Raw genomic sequence first — 24236 nt, 5'->3', positions numbered from 1 at the left:
AGATACACTAGTGTGTATCTCTGCCCTGCAAAAAGCAGTAGGCACGATCAGTGGCTTCTGTGCGAGCAGTTCATCGAGATGAAGGCTGCTGAATAACAGCAGTGGATGCTGTTATCGTGCGCCTCTGTGCATGATGGTCTCCAGTCCAAGACAAGGAAAAGCAGAGCGGCTCTGCTCACTTTAAGGGGAACGGGCTGTGTGAAAAACAAGCCTGTGCACATGCGCAGCCGCGTCACTGCCCCCTCCTTCCGCCTTCTGCTGCTGCTGCTGCTGCTGCTGCCTTGTTCCAGAAGCAGAGAGAGAGGAGAGAGGAGAGAGGTGCTGTGGCACAAAGCCACAATGACAAGTTTGGACAAACAGCTGAAACACTGCACAAAGACACGTTCACCTGCACTCAGTCCTCACTCCAGGAGTTAAAAGACAACATAAACATGTAAGGGAACAGCTTTACTGGAGCATCAGAGGGGTTTTAAAGCCAGGAATTGCTGTTTTCGGATTGAAAAAACACTTACATTTCAGTGTAGATGACACACACACACACACACACATAGGTCCTTAAACCAGAAGCTGCAACCAACAAGTATTCTAATAATAGTCTGTTGATTTTTTCTTTTTTTTGATTTAAAATGTCAGGAAATCTTTGAAGAAATAAGTTATGCAAACCTGGACATGATGTTCCCGAACGTCTTGGTTTTGCCACAAACCAAAAATGAATCAGTTTTAATGATTTATTTGTTATATGGAGCAAAGACACTAGAAAATACTCACATTTAAGAAGAGTAAAAATCCAAAATCGGGTTTAATCGAGTACCGAAATAGAGAGATCTCAAACTTGCGGCCTTCACAGTGCTCTGTGGCCCTAAGCTTATAATTCATAACAATAATAATAATCATACAAAAATACATAGGGTTATGTTTATCACACTAAATGCGACATTTCATTATTATATACAAGCTCCTCTACTGTTTTAATTACAATTGCGATTACATGTTATTATCGATTATATTTTTTTATAAAACACTTTTATTTTGAAATCATGATGGACTATCATGATGGATTATCAAGACAATATCAGTGAAAACAGCTGTTTGCACTTCCTCTGTCCTCCGTTGTGTTACACAACTGTGTTGCATTTAACTTTATAATTATTTTTTGAGATGTTTTGTCGGCAACTAACGGTTATTTTCCTTAATCGAGTACTTGTTTGTTTGGTCGTTAAAATGTCAGAAAATCTTGGAAAATATTTACCAAACCTGGAAACGACATTGTTTTTGCATGTTTGCACATTTAAGAAGCTGGAAAAACCAGAAAACTTGTATTAAGCGTTGCAGCCCTACAGTCATTAATAAAAAATAAATAAATAAATAAAATATAGTACTTAGACTTACATTGCAAAAAAATATAGTCAATAACAACAGAAATAGTAATAATAATGATAATTTGCAATTATGTGAAGCTCAATATTAAGGTGATGCTGCACTTGCACGTGTGTGCTTGTCCATATAGATAATAATAATGATAATAATGCATAAGAAATAAGTAAATGTAGGATGTTAGATTAATTTAGAGGAACAGGCAGTTGTATAGTCCATAATTTGAGAAGATGAAAATCTGCAGATTGATGATATTAAATGCTGTAAAATAATCCTACAAACAAACCCCATATCTGAAAGTCGATATCATGAATAATCAGACAAAATTATCCTCACACTGTGTAATTGTACAGATCTTTACGTCTTATTCCCCTTGTCATGCATTCAAGAGTGATATAATCCATACATATATGGTCTGCCATACATCCCAGTGCAGTGAGCAACAGCAGCAGCAGCAGCAGGGAAAACAACAGAGCTGCTGCTTGTGTTGTGGCTGCAGCTCAGGCCGCCTGTAAACAATGATAAAGGATAATAATGTCGGCGCACGATAACAGCTGGTGGTCGAGCTTTAAGAAAAGCTTCCTATGCACGAGGTTAACGTATATTGTTTTTGGATTAAGATTAGAATGATCCATGCACACAGGGGCTGAGGGGGTGATGGTGGTGGTGGTGGTGGTGGAGGGGCTCTTATTGTGTAGAAGGCTGTTTTTCAGAAAAACAAGGCTCAGAGACCCTGAACGCCACCTGCTGGTCATGAAGAGCTCCTCACAGAGATGACATGCAACTATCACCTGTTGCTAACAGCTAAGTCATGTGAACTTTCCGTTTGGGAAGAGGTATTAAAAAACAATTTAACTAATAATTTAATGTCATAGAAGTAAATTAAATGTTATTTTTGGTTATTTCATTACTATGCCTCACTTTTCTAATGACAGTGTACTTTTCTTTTACTTTTAGTATTGTTATTATATATGTATTATGTTTTTCCTTTTTAAAAATATAAATTAAGTGACTAGAATTGATTAATAAATGTATGTTTTAGGGCTCAAATCTTACATTTATGTTCAAAAGCCTACCGTTCATTCATAAAGCATCACTTTAAGAGGCATTTACTCATTCATATACTTATAATAATACATATAATAATATAACATGAGATTAGATTACACTTTATTGATCTAACACTGGGGAAATTCACATGCAGCCGTTCGCAAATGAGCTGACTCGACAAAACTGGGGTGTATTTGTTTTTAAAGATAAATGCTGCCCTCTAGGGCTTGATGATGTCATTACATGGTAAATAAGACTTGATTTTACTTCGTAACGGTTACTAATATTGGGAGTAAAACATTAACGTACTTATATTTATACCTTTGGTGTCCTATATAAAACATTTAACCGTCTTTATTTGGTGTTTATTATTTTACTTCATCGTATTTGCAGGACTGTTGAGTTTGAAAGTAAGACTCTTATTTTGAAAGCGTGACCGGGATGTTCATCAGAACCAGCATCAGGAGGCAAAAGCGGAAGTTTTTCAGTGTTTGTTTGACTTCAAATTCATCTCATCAACAACAACAACAACAACGTAATCTGAATAGTAGGAAGTGAAACGCTGCCATGAATTCATCACCACTCACTTTGACTTTTATTTTTCTGCTTCAAACTTACCGTCAAAGTTTTTGCCAAAGTGGAAGCAAACCTAACATTGTGATGGTGATGAGTGATGCATTTGTGAGTTTGACTCTTAAGTTACTACTGTTTTATTCCAGTATAACACCAAACAGTGTGTAAAATGTTGTTGAAATTACTTTAATTAGGCTTTTATTTATGCGTTTTTCCACTTGATTGGAAACATTCTTGTTTTTTATTGCTCAAACTCTCTGCTAAATAAAATAAAATAAAATGTATATCAAGGGATGGCCCAGCTCTGCTGTTTTGGACCACCATGTTGTTGTTTTTTTTGTTTTTTTACAGTAGCCCACAATGGACAAAACTAAACATATTTTGAGTCTTGATGCTAACGTAGGTTTTCCAACAGTGGAATACAGTGGGTGAGGTGAGGGATATCCAGCTGCAAAAACAAATAATTAAAACTAATTGTTCTTTCAAGAACATAATGGACAGATTTGTTAATTATAAAAGAAGTAAATATTTACAGCCCTAAACCGTAAATAGTGTGTATTTACGACCGCAGACAGAACACGACGATGCGATGAATCGCTGTGTGTGTACTGTTTATTTCACCAGTTTCTATGTTTGATTTGAATGTTTTCATCTTTCTCGAGGATGGACGGCTGACCTTTGACCCCGGCAGCAGAGTTGTGCAGCTGCCGTTTACCAACTACCTGAGGCAGCTCGGTTCCACGTTCGTCAACGCCTACACGAACTCCCCCATCTGCTGCCCTTCAAGAGCAGGTGAGTAGTAGCATCCTAGTGTAGGATAGAGCGGTAGAAAGTGAATGAATGAACGAATGTGGAAACTCTCAATTTCAATATTTCGACTGTTTAAACTTTGTTTTCAGCAATGTGGAGCGGTCGGTTCGTTCACCTCACCGAGTCGTGGAACAACTTCAAATGCCTCGACGCGAACGCGTCCACGTGGATGGATTTACTGCAGGCAAACGGATACCGCACCAAGATGATGGGCAAACTGGACTTCACCTCAGGGAGTCACTCTGTCAGGTGGGCAGACGCGGTCAGGGAGTATTTTTAAGTGTATGTATTTGTATTATAACATATGTTATTCGTTGTTTTTATTTGAATTGCATCTATGTCCTCAAGCAATCGCGTTGAGGCCTGGACGCGAGACGTCGGCTTCCTCCTGCGTCAGGAGGGCCGACCGCTGACGCAGCTCGTCGGGAACACGTCCACCGTGAGGATCATGGGAAAAGACTGGAAAAACACGGACGAGGCTGCGCAGTGGATACGCAGAACGGCCGCGTCCGCACACCAGCCTTTCGCTCTTTATCTCGGCCTAAATTTACCTCACCCGTACAAAACTGAATCCCTGGGACCCACGGCGGGAGGATCCACCTTCCTCACCTCACCGTACTGGCTCTCGAAGGCAAAGGGTTTTTTGTTGTTGTTGTGACACAATCACAGAGTTTTGTTTATAAAAGTCATTGAAAAATGTCTTTATTTTTGCGCGCACACACACACACAGGTCTCCTCTGATCTGGTCGCTGTTCCAAAATGGCTGCCCACGGCTGCCATGCACCCCGTCGATTACTACTCCACCTTCACCAAAAACTGCAGCGGGGCTTTCACTGAGGACGAGGTCAGAAGCATTCGGGCGTTTTACTACGCCATGTGTGCGGAGGCTGATGCCATGCTGGGTAAGAGGAAGGAGTGGTGACAGATCAAATTAAATCAAATTTTATTTATATAGCCCACAATTACAAAACACAATTACCACAAATAAGGAGTAAAAAAGTATATAGATACCAGGATCCATCTGGATCACTGGGTTTGTCGCGGCCTGTAGTGAAGGTTCTTCTGGTCAGAGATTTGGGGGATGACCTGATGAGTCCTCGTATCCGTCCTGGCCTCATCCCGTTCGCTGGTGACAGCAGAAAGCAGTAGTGGCCTCAAAACTGGATCTGGATCCTGCAACCTGCAAAATCAGGACACAGTGATACTTTACGTTACTGTACTTGAGTACAACCACACTCTGTCTTCTGTCTGAGCAGGTCAGGTGATTTCAGCCCTGAGAGAAACTGGGCTGCTCAACAACACCGTCGTGATCTTCACGTCCGACCACGGAGAGTTAGCCATGGAGCACCGGCAGTTCTACAAGATGTCCATGTTTGAAGGCAGTTCCCACGTTCCCCTGCTGGTCATGGGACCTGGGCTGATGTCGGGTCGACGGGTCGATCAGCTTGTGTCTCTGGTCGATCTCTATCCCACTGTTCTGGGTACGATTTTTTTTTAGGAAATTTTGGCAACTTTTTTTTGGATCAAAATTTGACAAAGACATACAATACTATGTCGTCCAAAATTTGACAATTTTTTTGATAATTTTTTTTTTGGTCCAAATTTGACAAAAACATCATACTATACTATGTTGTCCAAAATTTGAAAAAAAATTTGACAAATTTTTTTTGGGTCCAAATTTGACAAAAACATCATACTATACTATGTTGTCCAAATTTGACAATTTTTTTGACAAATTTTTTTTGGTTCCAAATTTGACAAAAACATCATACTTTACTATGTCGTCCAAAATTTGACAATTTTTTTGAAAAAAATTTTTTGGGTCCAAATTTGACAAAAACATCATACTATACTATGTTGTCCAAAATTTGACAATTTTTTTGACAATTTTTTTTTGGGTCCAAATTTGACAAAAACATCATACTATACTATGTCGTCCAAATTTGACAATTTTTTTGACACATTTTTTTGGGTACCAAATTTGACAAAAACATAATACTTTACTATGTTGTCCAAATTTGACAATTTTTTTGACCATTTTTTTTTTGGTCCAAATTTGACAAAAACATCATACTATACTATGTTGTCCAAAATTTGACAATTTTTTTGACAATTTTTTTTGGGGTCCAAATTTGACAAAAACATCATACTATACTATGTTGTCCAAATTTGACAATTTTTTTGACAAATTTTTTTGGGTACCAAATTTGACAAAAACATCATACTTTACTATGTTGTCCAAATTTGACAATTTTTTTGACCATTTTTTTTGGGTCCAAATTTGACAAAAACATCATACTTTACTATGTCGTCCAAAATTTGACAATTTATTTGACAATTTTTTTTTGGTCCGAAATTTGACAAAAACGTCATACTGTACTATGTCGTCCAAAATTTGACAATTTTTCGGAAAAATATTTTTTGGTCCAAAATTTCACATAAACGTCATACGTCTCCTTTTACTATAATTAACGTCATTAAATCAACGTCTTAAGGAAGTAAAACGCTGGTTTTCTCTGTGGACTTTGGTGCAGGAAGAGAGAGCAGTTTACAAACTTCAGTTTCTTAGAATGTCTTAGAATTAAGCAGGCATAATTGGCTTTAAAAACAACAGATGCTTTTAAATATGACACATTTGTTTTATTTTGCAGACGTCGCTGGTATTGCGTCCGTGGGTGATCTCAGTGGTCACTCCCTGCTGCCTCTGCTGTCCAAGTCTGGAGCTTTTCCCAAGAAGCCACGTCCAGACTGGGTCCTGAGTGAATATCATGGCTGTAACGTCAATGCTTCTACGTACATGCTGAGAAGCGGCAAGTGGAAATACATCGCCTACTCAGACGGCCGGAGTGTCCCTCCACAGCTTTTTGGTGAGCATTCAGAATCTGAACGAAAGGAAAACCCAGCATCAAATTCTTATCACTTTATTTCATCTTCTGTAGATCTTTCCCGGGACAAAGAAGAACTTTACGACGTGGTCCTCAAACACCCAGCTGTGAAGCAGCATCTGGACAATCTGTTGCGCAGCATCGTGGACTATCCCAGAGTCTCTGAGACCGTCCATCGCTACAATAAAAGAGCGTTTACTGCCTGGCGTGATAGTCTGGGAAGAAATTACAGCCAGGTTATTGCTAATCTCAGGTGGCATGTAGACTGGCAAAAAGACGCGTTATCTAATGAGAGAGCGATTGACAGCTGGCTTTATGGCTTTCAATGAGGGTTAAATGGGTTTGTTATTTTATGAGAGATAAGAAATGGTGATAAATGCTTTTATTGTCAGACAAAGGTCTACAATTGTTCTTTTGCACGTTGTTTCAAGTATGTTAAATGCCTTTGCTAAGTGTTTTAAAAATAAAATGAATAATCTTTTTTATATATTTTGTTGGTCTTGGGTGTAACTTTTGTAATTATGCATGCTTTTTGCCTACAGTGGATGGTTTTACTATTTTTATTTTCTGCAATGAAGCTTTTTGGGTGTTAAACGGAGAACAGATTGAGAATATATGTATAATATTGTTGAATGAGAACAATTAAACTATTGTTTTCTGTGTATTAATATGAAGTTTAACCCTGTAAAAATGCCTGTTAGGTCTGATAAGTTATTTATATTTAACAACAAATGTAAATACTTTCATATTTGTAAATTATAAGCCACAAATTGATCCTTTAGTGGTGAAGTTGTGTTGGGGGCAGCAAATTCCAGTCTTTTCAGCAGCAACAAAATAGTAATGAGCCGGCCGTGCGCCTACGTGCTCTTATTTTGAAAAGTGTAGCTACGCTTCATTCACTTCCGTGTCACGACAGAAACCAGGAGGCAGCAGGTTGTCAACGCGAACAGTGGGTGGCACCAAGTTGTTGTTTTACTTTCACGAAACATACGTAAATAACAGTTAACCGAACCAACGTAATGTTATTAATAATGTACAGATAAATGTTTGTTATACGCTGTTCTTCCTCATAGCGCCTCTGACAAGCTAACGGCTAATGCTACACTGCGTCCAGAGAGTTAGGTAAACACGGCTAACACAGACAATAATACTCTTCTTTAGTTACTTTCCTCTGTAAAGTCAATTTGGCAGCGGAGGATTAAATGTTTAGGGACCTTATTTGTTTGCATTTTAAGCGCTACATGAAACACAGTATCGATAGTTTGATTAAAAGCTACGCAGTGCTTATGTGGTACAGTACATGGTGTGTTAGCTGGGATATGTACTTTTAAATGTAAGACACAGTTCAAATAATGTTCAGGCTAATTGCTGTGATGATATACATTCTCTAAAAACTCGGGACCTATGTAGCGTTTGCACAAGTTTTCCACCTCTGTGAACAATAACAGACCATCATGTGCAGCTTTCTCGTTGACGCTTGGTAGTTTGTAAAACAGCAATGTTATTGTTTTGGACCCTGTGTCATTTGGCTGTTTTCTTGTTTCATGCAGGTCATCTCAAGATGGCCAGTAAAGAAGTGAAAAGTGAGCTGAAAAGTGCCAGAGAGGCCATTAAAAACAAAGAGTTCAAAGAGGCTCTAAAGCACTGCAAGGTAAGGTTTACCTGGACATTTTCTTTTCATCCAATGAGTCTGGATGCTGAGGGACTCAAAGCTTGTCTTGCCGCAGAGATATTCTGTCGTTAACTTGCTTTCTTTAATGTGTTTTCAGGCAGTTTTGAAACTGGACAAGACCAATTATAATGCGTGGGTATTCATCGGCCTGGCAGCCAGTGAAATGGAGCAATCGGACCAGTCAAACTCAGCCTACAAGAAGGCAGTGGAGCTGGAGCCTGAGCAGCTGCTGGCATGGCAGGTAAGAGACTGGGTTAGGATAGTTACACTGACATCGTCATGCAAAAACCTCTGAACCACACAAGGGAGCATGTTCATTTTCCAGCACAGCCATTGTTTTTGCCATAACCACAGAAATTAGTGAGCTGAAACGTCAACAAAGACTGTTCATTATTTTAATCCTGAAGTTAAATTCTAATCATTTCTTACACAGGCCATAACCTACATTAACCTACACTTTTTGAGCTATTAATGAAACACTCAATCCCAGATTAGCCTACAGCTGGTTGTGACATGGCATAAAAGTGTGAAGTGGAATTTTCAATTCTGCCACAAAAAGAAATAATGAAACAGAAATGCATTGAAGGTATATGTTTAAAACTGCATCCATAAAATGGAGTTGAAGAGATTATCAAACATATCTCTAGGAAAATTTGTGGAAAATATTAAATGTTACAGAAATGGCAATAAAAGTAGTTAAAAGTGTTGTATTGTATGCAAATTAAATTAGCCCTATTTACATTGTGAATTTGGTTGCCATTCTTTTGTTATCTTTAAAAAGTGTATCCCAGGAGTGGCTTACAATTCATTGTATATTTAATTATGATTTTTTTGTTTGTGCTGCAGGGCTTAGCCAATCTTTATGAAAAGACGGATCAGTGGGATTTCAAAGTTGAGCTCCCCAACATTTATCAGAAGCTAGTTGACCTGTATGCCAGGTAAGATGTGGAAGCTGTTTTATCGACGCATGTTTCCCATAAAATATGATCACAATTCTTACATCCGATGTCGTTAATTTCACCATGTTCTCCAATCACAGCGCAGACAGAAAGAAATGTTACGAGGTGATCAAAAAGCTGTCGGACAGTTATCAGTCTGACAAAGATTACAGTAAGGTATGTAACCTTACATGTGATGCATGTGGTCCGTAATAATAATAATTAAAAACAAGAGAAGCTGAAGTGTCGATATATGAATGCATTTGTGTGTCGGAAACAGCTTGCAAAGGTTTGGCTGCAGCTCATTCAGCTGAAGGAGGAAGACGCTGTGGACAAGAAGGAGTTGCTGCAGTTGTGGCAGGAAATGACCCAAGTCCTGTCAGACTGTATTAAAGAGGAAGAGCAGAACACTGAAGTACAACAGCATGTCAGTAAGATTTCTACAAATGTGGATTTATTCTCAATTGTCAAAATGTTCAATTTCCCCCTAAAACACACAAAACAATAAAGCTCATATTCTCCTTAATGTTTGTTTTTTTGGTAATTGTTGTTTGTTTGTGGTCAACAGTTAATCACGGCCTTTGAGAAGAGCATGCTCCTCATGGATCCTGTACCAGGAGAGAAACACCAGAAGATCTCAGCTGATTATATTCAGCGTCTTTCAAAAGTAAGCACACTTTCTCTCCTCTCAATCAAATACAAAGACCACGTCGTCTTTCCTTAATCATCTGATCATTTAAACATCCGAACAATTACATTTTGGGGTTTCACACTATTCATTATTATTTATACTTTTATCTTTTAGCTTCCACAAGAGGAAACCAAAATGAAAGAGGCCTGTGAGGCGATGTCTTCCCTTTACCCCAAGCAAAGTTATCCTCTTGAGGTCCTTTGTTCTCATTACCTAAAAACAGGTAAGGTATTTTTGAAAATGTACTAAATGAAATGAATGTGTATGGCCCTTATAATTTAGAGGGTATGTTTTTACATGTTACTACATGTTCTGTTTTCATTCAAAGGTGTCCTGACTGAAGACACAGTCGGCCGTTTCTCCCGCCTCCTCGAACTTGTCCCTGACTCTGGGTTAGGTCACTTAGGCCTGGGCACTAAAGCACTTCAGGAAGGAAGATATAAAGACGCCATTAACAGCCTTTCACAAGGTCAGTTTGAGCTGCGACAAAAAGACTGAAATAGACATTCATGACTGTGGTAACGAATGAGAGGGATGGTTCATCTATTTCTGTTTTTATCAGGCTTGAAGAAGATGAGCTGCAGCACAGCGTGGTACAGTTTGGCTGAAGCTCAGGTTAAGATGCACAGATATACAGACACTGCTGCGTCATGCTCCCAAGGTACGTGTTGTCTACGGTGCTATATATATATAATAAATAACTATAGCCCATCCATAACAGCATGAAATGTCTAATCTTGTCCAAAAGAATATCTCAGATGAGAGTAATGAGAGTAATTAACAGTATGAGGGTTTATTGGCAGAAATTCTACATATCAATATCCTTATATTGTTGTAAGTGTATAATTGCCTCATGTGGTTGTTGTAGCTTTAGAATAAAACTTTGCATATACTGTGCAAAGACCACAGTCGTGCTACAAAAATGTGCAGTCTCACCATTCGCTGTCACTAATTTCCACATGCTGGACCTTTTATAAGTGTCTATGAACAATCTACTGAAGTTAAGTGTTTATCTGGTTCTTTTAGGTCTGACGACGTGTGTCTCTGGAGACGAGGAGCTGAGGGTCAAACTGCTGAAGCTGAAGCTTGAGACTTCAGTCAGAAGTGGAGGAGAAAAGGCTGCAGATCATGCGTTGGAGACCTTTTCACAGGTTACACGATTAACTAATCTGGACATTACATAATTGCTTAAAGCATTTATTTAACGCTTAAGTGGATTTTTCAGATTGCAGATGCTGAAAAAGACCCGGCCCTCGTTGCCTTTAAAGGTCGTGCACACGTGAATAAAGGGCAGCTTGATCAAGCACTTACGGTATTTTTGAATTCTGTCATATTGAATTTATGAGAATAATTTGGAACACAATATTTAATTTTTATATCCAAGTGTCTTTCACTACAAATTGTACTATTTTCTCTTTCCTTCCAGGTGTCATCACAGTTAGTGGCCTCCAACCCCAGCCTGGACCAGGCTTTAGCTCTTAGAGGACTCGTACATAGCGCTGAGGGCCAGCAGCAGCTGGCAGAGCAGAGGTAAGTTCACAGCCTTCATCTTAATCCTTTTCAGTTTTCCTGTATATAATTATAAAACTAATACTGTTTAAATTCATGTTTTATGTAGCTTTCTAAAGGCAGCTGCCGAGAGTCCAGACTGTGCAGAGTATTACTTTTTGCTGGGTCAACTCTACTGGGACATGGGAGAGGAGAGCCGTAAAGACCGGAGCAAAGCTCAAACACACTTACTAAAGGTTAGTCCAATAATTTAACATAATCTCTCTACTTTTGTACATTTTAGATACATTTAGTACTCTCTGTTGCCATTTTTTGCACTGTTGAGTGTTTAATTTGAGTTTAATTTGTCCATTTCAGGCTGCAAAGTTAGATCCACACCTTGGCTCTGCGTTCCGCTACCTCGGGCATTTTTACAGGGAGGTCGCTAACGATCGTGGTCGTGCACGTGGTTGTTATAAGAAGGCCTTTGATTTGGACAATGAGGACGCTGAGTCGGGAGGTGCCTCGGTGGACCTCAGTATGGAGCTGGAGGACATGGTGAGTGGCCACGGTGATCTGAGATTTGAGTTTTGTTGTTCTTCACCGTTTCCTTAAAGGCACCTCTAACTCTCTTGCTTTATCCTGTCCTTCCTCTTCCTTTAATCGTCTAGGACACTGCGTTAGCAACACTTGAGTCAGTGATAGCGAAAGCCACTCCGGGATCCGCTAAGTGGGCCTGGATGAGACGAGGCCTTTACTACCTGAAGATCGGAGAGCATCAACAGGCTGTGGCAGAGTACGGATTTTAAAATCCGAGACAACTAAGATTCAGACCTCGGTTTTTACCTTTACACGTGTTGAGCGTTACTGACTCTGGAGTTCTTGTTTGCAGTCTCCAGGCAGCACTGAGAGCCGACCCAGAAGACTGGGTGTGTTGGGAGTGTTTGGGCGAGGCCTACCTGAACCGCCGAAGCTTCACCGCCGCTCTGAAGGCCTTTGGCAAAGCTCATCAACTTCAGCCGTCCTCCATCTACAGCGTTTACCAGGCTGCTGCAATCAAACAGACCCTGGGCAAGTTCAAAGAGGCCGTGGCAGAGTATTTGCAGATCACAGCGCAGCAGGACTATGTTCCTGCCCTTAAAGGTAGGCGTTTGTTTCATTTGACTAAAGATTTAGTGTTGTGTTGTATTTATTTCTCAGTTATAATGTGGAATTTGATTTGTGTGGGTTGGTTCAGGCCTTGGGGAGTGTCAGCTGTCTCTGGCAAAGAGTTTAATGGAGGACTGTAGAGATGGAGGAGCCATCGATCTCATTCAGCAAGCGATACAGAACCTCTTCAGGTGACTGTTTGACATTAATGTGATATGATGCCCGTTCTGTGAGTCGTTACACATCACTATCACATTCCCCGCGGTGTATCAGATGTCCTCATTTCTCATTTCTGCTAGAGCTGTGGAGCTGCGTCCAGACCTCTCCTGTTTGTGGAAGCTGCTGGGCGACGCTTGCACCGCAGTCAGCGCCGTTTCACCAGACAGAGCTCAGGTTCCTGTGCCTGCCCTGCTCGCTGGTTTAGAGCCCAACACACAGAGCCACGTGCAGAACCAGGCCCAGACTCTCAAAATTGGCGAGAGGTAGCTGCATGTCCACAGCCGTGTTTTTCAGGCCGTCTGTAATGTCGAACACAAAATACAAATATTTGTCCGCAGGTGCTACGTCCACGCTCTGAAGCTGATGTCTGAGGTGCCTAGCCTGTGGTACGACCTCGGACTGAACTACTATCACCAGGCGAGGCTGCCATGTCCCACAGAGGGAGACCAGAACTCCCAATCCCTGCTCCTACAGAAGGCTGAGCAGGTAATCCACTGGGTTACACGCAGCAGTTCTGCATTATTTGCTTCCACGTGTGCTCTTTTAAGAGTTTCTTATTCCCCCCCGTCTTGTCAGTGTTTAAAAAAGGCCATCATGATGGACAGCGGGAATCACAGTTACTGGAACACCCTAGGAGTCATATCAACAAACAAAGGTAACAACACACAACAGTATTAATTATTATAATAATTATAACATAAGTCATACTGATTTAAAGCATCGTGAGGACTAGCTAGGATTGTTCCTGTGCACTGAACTCAGCAATAATGCCCTTACATTGTGTTCTATTCAAGTATCAAGAAATACTTGTAAAGAATTGTATAAATTGAAAATAATCTGATTAAGACGCCATCTATTCAGCCTAAAACCAGTATTTCGTCATATGATAAACATAATAATCAATAATCTTGGTGCTCCCCTTTTTGCACAGTGCAGTAAATGTTGAATTAAGTCATCACAAATATAAATAAATAAATAAATAAATAAATAAAAGCATGCAAGTTTGAATCTGAGGTTTAATAGCAATATCAATGGGAAACGTGTCCCATTTGCATCTGAATGACCACAAAATTCTGTTCTTGTCACTTTCTCTCTGTCACCTCAGGTCTTGAGAACTTTGCTCTGGCTCAACATTGCTTCATCAAGTCCATACAAGTGGAGCCAAATGTACGTACAGCAGCTTTAGCCTGGTAATGAGAAGTATCATCAGAAAATATGCAAATAATAATATCTCCTTCCAGAATGTTGTTGCCTGGACAAACCTTGGCACCGTCTATTTGAAAAAGGACAATATAGAGGTATGTGTGTGTGCGATCATTTCCTCTTTTTCCTCTTTTACCGTATATGGCATTTTCAAGTCTGGTCTTTTTGTTGTAGCTTGCACATGAAGCCTTCAAGATTGCTCAGTCCTTGGAGCCGCTGTATGTCAACTGCTGGATTGGACAGGTAACGAACTGCACTCGTATGTTATCTGACAAAAACATCATGAAGCGATGGTGACCCCTTTGACCCCTTTGTCTATTTTTTTTTTTTTTTTACCAGGCCCTGATCGCAGAGAGAGTGGGAAGCTATGACACCATGGATCTTTTCAGACACACCACTGAACTAAGCACACACGTACGTGATGTTGGAAAAAATACTTTGGGGTTTGCAGCGTTGTATCATTTACTGTATTTAACTCGCCTCCCCCCCCCCCCCCCAACAGATGGAGGGAGTTAAAGGTTATGCCTACTGGGTTTGTTCCACCCTGTTGGATAAGAGCAACAGAGACTCTGAGCTGTACCGCTACAACATAGTCCAGATGAACGCCATCACCGCTGCTCACGTGGCACTCAGCAAGTACACAGGTACACATTCTTATTACTGTAGCTCTCTAGGTCTCCATTTTTACACCTGGTATAAACATTAACAAGTAGATGTCTTAACACAATCGGATCACATCTTGAAGCCATAAGATTTCCTCTTAAATAAACATCAGGATCTACTGAATAAGAGTTTAAATTAGCAATTGAGACCATTAACTCCTCAGGAAAATGTTTACAGGTGCTATAAAGCAAGTAAGAAGCAAGTAAGTTCATTTTCTCATAGACTTCCATTCAAATTTAGTTTCTTTCTACTTTTCAGGCCTCACTTTTCAAACCAGACGATTACATCCATTTTATATACAATATTCATGTTGCAGCAGCTGAGCTGTGTTATGCATGGTTCACTCAGCTCCTCCTAACACATTTTTCTATCCCGTCACTCACATAATTATGCACAAACGCAATGACACGAGACGCTTCTGCACAGTCGGTCACGTTTAAAACATCATTTTGACCTTGTCAATATGATGTCGGTGTGTATTTAAATACACGTTGGGAGAAAAGCCAGGTTTGAACTGTTGACATGATTTTTCCTCTTGTTTCTTCTCAGAGAGGATTCAGTCTGACCCCGAAGCCTTCATCATGCTTGGATACCTGAACGAGCATCTGCAGCTGAAGAGACAGGCCTTACAGGCGTACCAAAGGTTTCTATCCTATTTACACTGACAGGTAAAGCAGCGCAACAAGAGGAGAAACACATTTTTAAAACTTAATTGTTTTTAATTGTCTTCCCTCAGAGCGGTCGAGCTGCTGCGGTCCATGTCCTCAACAGAAGAACTGGCCTTTGCTCTGGGCAGCTATGGCCGTGCTTTGTGGTAACGGCTAGCTTATGTCATAACAAAGCACTTTTTTTTTTAACCATTCCCAGCTTCTTCAGTACCACCCTTTGTGTTGTGCAGCACCTCAGGTCAGTGGGAAGAGGCAGTGAAGGTCTATAATTCGACTCCGCTGCAGGAGCTCAGTGATCTGACCGGACTGGCTCTGGCCTACTTCAGGGCTGGACTTGTCCCAGAAAGCATCAGCGGTGAGAGACTGTGGGAGGACGCTCTGTAATCTGAGATGATGTACGGTATGTTTGAGTAACTGGGAATAACCTGTAAACTGTTGTGTTTGAAATGCAGCCTATGAACGTGCCTTGGCTGTGGCTCCCAGTGAGAAGGACAAGGCGTACATCTTAACAGCTCTGGCCCTGTTGCAGCACCGACAGGGGAATCTGGACTCAGCCAAGACTTTGCTGTTCAAATGGTGAGAGTCCACACTGGTTTTGTAGGAGACCGTAGATAGTCCACTCTTAGGGCCAATTCCAATTCCTATCTTAACCCTCAAGCTCAACCCTTAATCTTAACTGGCCCTCAAAACCAAGTGTTGAGGATTATTTTGTCACTTAGAAATGGGACACCCCTTAAATGCAGATACATCTTCAGACTGTAGGGGGCAGAATAACGCGAAAGCTGCGTCCAGTCTGTCAACTCCAAAAAAGAAGAAGAAGAAGAAGAACACATTTACGTCAGGATTATTTATTACGATCCGTTTGTCAGTCAAGTTATTAGGTTGTCAGTTAGTTATAAGATGATACTCATACAAATACCACAACCACGGACATATTCAGCTGACAGTTACCACACACCACGGCTTATTGAAAAGTAAACCATAGCAAACGATCGCTTGTCCACACCGGCCGGCTATTGACAAAAGATCGTAAAATAAAAACAATGACGTCAGTAGTCCATAATATGGGCCTAAACTAAGATAATACAATGGTTTTCATCATTTTTATATCTCTATTAACAAAGAAAATTACTCGTTTTGCTGCTTTCGACGCCATCTTTGTTATGTGAAAAACACGCAAAGCATTCTGGGTAGCCCTTGCTCCCAAGGGTGGTCTCGGAAAATCTCAATATTGAGGGCGATACAGCCCTTAAACTTGCCCCTCAACTTCATTTTTCTGAGAATCGGGACAGCACTTGCACTAGAGGGAGCGCACATCTTTGAGATTGAGGGTTAAGCAAGGAATTGGAATTCACCCTTAGTATCCATCATAGTCATCTTCAGTTGTTGGACTTGTGCTGTCCAGTACGTACTGTACTTGCAAGCTGACAAAAGGGTTTTCTCTTATTTCCGTCTCCACAGCTCCGTGTTAAAGGAGCCAATCTCAGAGTCTCTGCTGTGTTTATGTGCCCTGGGTTTGGTCCACGGGGACGTCACGCTATCTGCCGCCGCACTGACGGAGCTTCTGAAGCAAGGTTCGGCATCGGGCAGTGTTGTCGAGCAGCGGTGTTTACTCACGTGCACCCTGCTGGCTCTTCAGGGTAACTACAGTGCCGTGCAGAGAGAGGCCTCCAGAGCTGTTCACAGGTACGCTGCTCGTCAGAACTGTTTTGAGCACTTTAATGATGGACTGTACTGCGATGATTAGTGATAATTTGCATGTCTGCATGTTTTTTTCATATTCTACAGACTGCATAAATATCACACGGTAATCATTTTGCATATGTGTTCAAATGAAAATGGCCATTTCCTCGCACTTTCAGTCACAATAATCACAATTATTGAAAGTCATTAAGCCCTACACAACCTGTGAAAACAACTTTATTCATCTTTTTTCCACTGTCTTGACCTTGTTTACATTCCTAAATGAGTAACTACCATTTGACAGGCTGAACAGATATTTGTTTAAACCAGTAGTTGATGCTCTCCGCGTACTAAATCTTTCTCCGACTGCTTTTTCTGACTTGTAGAAATCCTGGAAACCCGTCTTTGTGGGCGCTGCTGTCTCGAGTGGTGCCGCGGTTCTACCCCAGGAAGGCAAAGGTAAACCTGTGTTTACAGTGAACACACATACACACACACACATTCATTCTTTACAATCATCATTAGTATGAACATAGGAAATGATCAGTTTAATTCACTCTTGCTGACATTTTGATTCATTGTCCTGTTGGTTTTGTTCATGGTTTGGTTTTTCTGTGGATTCCAGGGTGGAGCGGTCGCCGGTCATGTTGCCTGTCTCTCCAGTATGACCCAAGGAAAGGTAATAATAAGAGTTAATAAGAGTTCTATTGCAATGGATATAACTAAATAACAAAAACGCATGTGGGAATGTAATGCAGGTACAGAAAAATGTTTAAAAATGTAATTATTCTGTCAAAACCACAGGCTGAATACACAGAAATATGTAAGTAATTATGTTAAAATGGTGAAGGTTTATGTCACAGTCACAAATTTAGTCCTGTTTACTTTACTGCCTTTTTTATTATGTTCAACGTATTGCAGGAGAAAATAGTTTCCTCCTTATTTTAACCCTGCCATGTTGTTCGTTTGTTGTTTGTTTGTTGTGTGTTCCTGCAGAGGGCGCTGCTGTACAGCGGAGTGAACCAGCTGGCCATTGGACGACACTCGGGAGAGGACAGTCAAAGGAACGCGCTGAGAACTCTGCAGAGAGCCGTGCTGCTCTGTCCTGGTAGATACACATCGTTTTCACAGCACTAGTTCATTTTTAATGCATAAAACCACCTTACATCAAAGGAAGACTGTGAAACACTGCTGTAAATGTTCCTTTCCTCTCGTCTTTCAGACGATCCATCAGCGTGGGCAGGGTTAATGGCTGCCTGTCACACAGAAAACACATCCTGTTACCTTTCAGGCTCAGCTCCGTGCAGACGAGGCCTGGAGAAAACTCTTATGTCTGTGGTTTCTGAGAAAGGTGTGTGTTGATGCATTGTCCTGTGTGTTTGTGTGTATATACTCGATGTGTGCGTGCATAGATGTGTAACTGATGCTTTGTTTCGCAGTGCACGGTGTGGAGGAGATAAAGCGACCTCTGGCCCAGACTCTGGAGGGATGGGTTCTACAACAGGCAGTCTCTGGTCTGGTGTTGGGAGGACAACTGGAGCAGGCTGAAGCCCTCTGCTCACAGGTATGAAAACACAAACACAGGTCGACACAGCTGTCCTTTTCAAAAAAAAGTTTATTTTTTCAAAAAAAAGTTTATTTTTTCAAAAAAAAGTTTATTTTTTCAAAAAAAAGTTTATTTTTTCAAAAAAAAGTAATTTTTTTCAAAAAAAGTAATTTTTTTCAAAAAAAGTAATTTTTTTCAAAAAGTAATTTTTTTCAAAAAGTAATTTTTTTCAAAAAAAGTAATTTTTTTCAAAAAAAGTAATTTTTTTCAAAAAAAGTAATTTTTTTCAAAAGTAATTTTTTTCAAAAGTAATTTTTTCAAAAAAAGTAATTTTTTTCAAAGAAAGTATTTTTTTTCAAAAAAAGTTTATTTTTTCAATTTTTTTTTTTCAACAAAAACTTTTTTTAAAGGTATTTCTTCAAATAAAAAATGATTAAAAATTCATTAAAAAAAAAGTTGATTTAAAAAAAATAAATGAATTGAAATTTTTTTCCAAAAAAAGTATCTTACCATACAAGAACACACACACACAAACTAGTTTTTATATCTTAGTGAGGACACATCATTAACCCATATCTTAACCATCATAACTAAGTGTCTAACCCTATATATTTATTGCTTGTGAGGACCGATGTGTTATTTCTGAAGAACTTCATTCGTGTCCCAGGTGCTGAGCGTTTCCCCAGAACACCCCGCAGTGATACTGTCACTGAGACAGGTACAATGTCAGCGCCTCCTTGTGGCCAACAGTGGTGCTGTCCTCCCAGACTCTGTGCTGGAGCAGCTCAGCAACGCGGTGATGATGAACCCCACCAATATAGGGGCATGGCATGTAAGTGGACACACGGACGTTTCACTCTGTCATATGTTTTTTTTTCATTCTCACGTTCAGTTTTAGTCCACGTTTGTCACCAGTTTGAATGTTGAAGCAGTAAATACTTTCAAAGTCATCACAGCATTTGATTCATGCGACTTCTGTGGCTTCACCTCCCATATTTCTGTCTAAATCCTCTCTTTTGACCCCTTTTCTCTTCTCAGTGGCTGGCTGAAGTGTATCGTAGCCAGGGTCTGCTGGTCCAGGCAGTGATGTCTTACAGACAGAGTCTGCAGCTCGCCTCACAGCTCGGCCTGCACAGTTGCCAGGTCGCCAGTCTGCTCAGATTAGCTCTGCTCGCTCTGGGACCCTGTGTGGTGAGTTTCCATGAAGACACCACTCTCAATACTTTAAACTACAATATAGTTTAATTGTGATCCTCTTCCTTCTGCCTTAACCTGTATCCTCCAGAAAATGTAGGTTTGATGCTCAAATGTCGGCATAAACATTAGAGGAATGGTCTTTTACTTGAATTTTAGAATAATGACAGGCAGATTTGAAATCAAATCAAATTGTATTTGTATAGTGCTGATGTTTAACAGTTCTATTGTGTACTGTTTTTAGTAGTTTCTAAAGACACTGCAATACTTTTTATACTGTAATAATGTTATTCATACAAGTAGTGGCAGGAATTGAGGTAGAAATTAGACTGATATCAATTTAAATCCTTATAAAGACAACAATACTGCTATTACAATAATAATCTTGCAACTTGATCTGGATCCTGCAGCGATCTGCAGAGTGAGGACATTTTTAGATTTGAATATAGTATAGTATATGTATATTACTACACACACACACAAACTTAATATTATTTTAATTTTTATATGCGTCTTCTCAGGCCAAGGTCCCAGGAGACGAGTGGAAGGACCTGGTAGTAGAAGCCACCACTGAGGTTTTGAAGCTGGACTCGTCGCCTGTGTCTTTGCTCGTCCAGGCTTTGCTCCAGTATGTGACCAAGATGGCAGCAAGGTCAGTACCTTTCACGGTTTCACCCCCCCCCGGGTGTATCTTATTAGTACGTTTACATGAAAATGACTATAAATTCATAAAAGCATGACTGAAATTGTCCTAAATTGGATTTCTCAAAGTCAGAATAACTCAAACCCAAATGTGTCTTTTACAGGGAAACAAGACGTTTGTTGGAGAGGCTGGTGTACGTGTCGTCTCCAGACTTCCCAGTGACGGTGGTTCAGGTGGCCAGCTGGTACCTTCTTAGACACCTGCATGCCAAAAATGACGAGGAGCTGATCAATGTAAGCACACACCTGCCTTAGATAGTCATGTACTGTTAACCCTAACCCAATAATAGGATTGAAATTTGACAAAAACGTCATACTATAATATGTCGTCCACAATTTGACAAAAACGTCGTACTCTACTATGTCGTCCAAAATTTGAAAAACATTTTAGAAAAATATTTTTTGGTCCAAAATATGATTTTGAACGTCATACTATACTATGTCGTCCAAAATTTTACAATTTTTTGTAAAAAATATTTTTTGGTCCAAAATTTGACAAAAATGACATACTATACTATGTCGTCCAAAATGTGAAAAAAATAAATTAACAATACTTTTGGTCTAAAATTGGACAAAAACGTCATACTACACTATGTCGTCCAAAATGTGAAAAAAAAAATTGAAAAATATTTTTGGTCTAAAATTTGACAAAAACGTCATACTGGGCATTCCAAGCAAAAATTCCATTTGAATATTAAATGGGATTAGCCATTGAATTATTCAAAATCAAATAGAATCAAATACCCCCTAAAATCCTATTACAACTTGGTACTTGACTGTGAAGTTAGTTCAAAGTGCTAGAGTGCTCATCTTAGTCCTACGAGATCGACTTTATTTCACGTTTCTACGTCAGAGGGAAATTCTCCACTTCAAGAAAACAAAGAAAAACAAACTCAAGCACCAACTGAGTAAATGTCATCACTTCTGCAAACACGTATGCAGTCTACTAATTTAATCTTTCACGCCCTTCCTTCACTTCCTGAATATAATATTTTCAATTATCCATGATGTCTCAATGGTAAACCTGCCTTATTTCTTGAGTTCTTACATTGCTTGTTGACTTGTATGACATGTATTTTTTTTTTATATAGGTCCTTTTGCAACACGCCAAAAAGAAGGGAGATCAAAGACTACTGGAGTTTCATTCAGTCCTTGCCTCCGCTGCATCCTGAATTATGCAAATCAACAAGAAACTCACAAATCATGTCGCTGACGGGGTTCATAAATTAAACTGTTCTGGGTCTGTTAAAGGTACAGTAGGCAGGATTTTGTTATATTTCCACTATGATCTTTCAGCAGAATGTAGATCAACTGCTCAACAAACAATTATATCATAAAACACATCAACAATAAATGACTTTACTAGGATCCTGCCGACTGTATATTTAACTCACTGCATTAATTAAACTGGGCATTAGAGGTCTGATATTTTAAACATCATACAGTGTTGAGCTGATCAGGAAATCAAACATTTTTTAACATGATCATGTTTCTGTTTCTTCAACATGGATTTTAAAATATTCCACCATCCACACTGAGGCTGAAATAAATGTACTTTGCTTCATATGTAATGACAGTTTGACTTTGATTGATTGAACGTGAACAACAAATAAAAGACGCAGACGAACACGGATTCCTTTATTGTCTTTGTGCAGCGTACAAAGAATCTGAAGAATAAACCTTTTTCCTTGACTCATTTACAAACATGTTACACAAAGAAACAGATAAACTCTCAGTAAAGAATTTACTTGTTTCAGTAAAAGTAAAAAAAGAGAAATGTCGTCCAAAATCGATAATTTATTTGAAAAAAATAAATTGGTCCAAAATTTGACAAAAACGACATACTATACTATGTCGTCCAAAATCTGCAATTTTTTTTGAAGAACGTTTTTTGGTCCAAAACTTGACAAAAACGTCATACTATACTATGTAGTACGTCCTACTATACTATGTCGTCCAAAATCTGACCATTTTTTTGAAAAACTTTTTTTGGTCCAAAACTTGACAAAAACATCATACTATACTATGTAGTACGTTCTACTATACTATGTGGTCCAAAATCTGACACCTTTTTTGAAAAACATTTTTTTGGTCCAAAACTTGACAAAAACGGCCAACTATACTATGTAGTATGTTATACTATACTATGTCTCCAAAATGTGACCATTTTTTGAAAAAAAAAGATTTGGTCCAAATTTGACAAAAACGACATACTATACTATGTAGTACGTCCTACTATACTATGTGGTCCATAATGTGACCATTTTTGGAAAAAGCAAATTGGTCCAAAATTTGACAGAAACGACATATTATACTATGTCGTCCAAAATCTGACAATTTTTTTGAAAAAGTTTTTTTGGTCCAAAACTTGACAAAAACATCATACTATACTATGTAGTACGTCTAACTATACTATGTGGTCCATAATGTGACCATTTTTTGAAGAATTTTTTTTTTCAAAATTTGACAAAAACGACATACTATACTATGTCGTCCAAAATCTGACCATTTTTTTGAAAAACGTTTTTTTGGTCCAAAACTTGACAAAAACATCATACTATACTATGTAGTACGTCCTACTATACTATGTGGTCCATAATGTGACCATTTTTTGAAAAAAAACAATTGGTCCAAAATTTGACAAAAACGACATACTATACTATGTCGTCCAAAATCTGACCATTTTTAAAAAAAACGTTTTTTTGGTCCAAAACTTGACAAAAACGTCATACTATACTATGTAGTACGTCCTACTATACTATGTCGTCCATAATGTGACCATTTTTTGAAGAATTTTTTTTTTCAAAATTTGACAAAAACGACATACTATACTATGTATTCCATAATGTGACCATTTTTTGAAGAATTTTTTTTTTCAAAATTTGACAAAAACGACATACTATATACTATGTCGCCCAAAATCTGACCATTTTTTTGAAAAACGTTTTTTTGGTCCAAAACTTGACAAAAACGTCATACTATACTATGTAGTACGTCCTACTATACTATGTGGTCCATAATGTGACCATTTTTTGAAGAAATCTTTTTTTTCAAAATTTGACAAAAACGACATACTATACTATGTCGTCCAAAATCTGACCATTTTTTTGAAAAACGTTTTTTTGGTCCAAAACTTGACAAAAACGTCATACTATACTATGTAGTACGTCCTACTATACTATGTGGTCCATAATGTGACCATTTTTGGAAAAAACAATTGGTCCAAAATTTGACAAAAACGACATACTATACTATGTCGTCCAAAATCTGACCATTTTTTTGAAAAATGTTTTTTTGGTGCGAAACTTGACAAAAATGTCATACTATACTATGTAGTACGTCCTACTATACTATGTCGTCCAAAATCTGACAATTTTTTTGAAAAACGTTTTTTTGATCCAAAACATGACAAAAACGTAATAATATACCATGTAGTACGTCCTACTATACTATGTTGTCCATAATGTGACCATTTTTTGAAGAAATTTTTTTTTCAAAATTTGACAAAAACGACATACTATATACTATGTCGCCCAAAATCTGACCATTTTTTTGAAAAACGTTTTTTTGGTCCAAAACTTGACAAAAACGTCATACTATACTATGTAGTACGTCCTACTATACTATGTGGTCCATAATGTGACCATTTTTTGAAGAAATCTTTTTTTTCAAAATTTGACAAAAACGACATACTATACTATGTCGTCCAAAATCTGACCATTTTTTTG

General features: G+C 39.0%; 2 protein-coding genes across 2 annotated transcripts; both read left to right on the top strand.

Moving 5' to 3' along the window:
- Positions 1-3012: 3012 nt before the first annotated feature.
- Positions 3013-7021, top strand: arsk (arylsulfatase family, member K; the record flags this gene model as incomplete). Its single annotated transcript, XM_083905109.1, has 8 exons — positions 3013-3105; positions 3660-3789; positions 3897-4056; positions 4156-4438; positions 4538-4709; positions 5064-5288; positions 6459-6674; positions 6747-7021. The coding sequence occupies exons 1-8, from the start codon at positions 3085-3087 to the stop codon at positions 7019-7021; spliced, it is 1482 nt and encodes a 493-aa protein (XP_083761235.1). The 5' UTR covers positions 3013-3084.
- Positions 7022-7613: 592 nt separating this feature from the next.
- skic3 (SKI3 subunit of superkiller complex) lies at positions 7614-22080 on the top strand. The gene is made up of 41 exons (XM_083905312.1): positions 7614-7641; positions 8243-8343; positions 8462-8605; positions 9211-9302; positions 9404-9479; positions 9583-9729; positions 9871-9969; positions 10108-10216; positions 10322-10462; positions 10556-10654; positions 11020-11144; positions 11219-11305; positions 11420-11523; positions 11612-11738; positions 11860-12039; positions 12153-12277; positions 12374-12624; positions 12719-12821; positions 12930-13112; positions 13188-13335; positions 13426-13504; positions 13955-14016; positions 14091-14147; positions 14227-14295; positions 14392-14466; positions 14555-14696; positions 15265-15358; positions 15452-15529; positions 15614-15738; positions 15836-15959; positions 16845-17069; positions 17453-17525; positions 17692-17745; positions 18063-18174; positions 18289-18417; positions 18506-18630; positions 19280-19444; positions 19651-19803; positions 20328-20458; positions 20613-20742; positions 21600-22080. The coding sequence occupies exons 2-41, from the start codon at positions 8254-8256 to the stop codon at positions 21678-21680; spliced, it is 4713 nt and encodes a 1570-aa protein (XP_083761438.1). The 5' UTR covers positions 7614-7641; positions 8243-8253; the 3' UTR covers positions 21681-22080.
- The last annotated feature ends 2156 nt before the right edge of the window (positions 22081-24236 follow it).

This window comes from Microchirus variegatus, assembly GCF_963457635.1.
Source record: "Microchirus variegatus genome assembly, chromosome: 18".
In the NCBI taxonomy this organism is placed as follows: domain Eukaryota; kingdom Metazoa; phylum Chordata; class Actinopteri; order Pleuronectiformes; family Soleidae; genus Microchirus; species Microchirus variegatus.
Note: the sequence above shows the minus strand (reverse complement) of the source record. Positions and strands in the feature narration are given on the sequence as shown.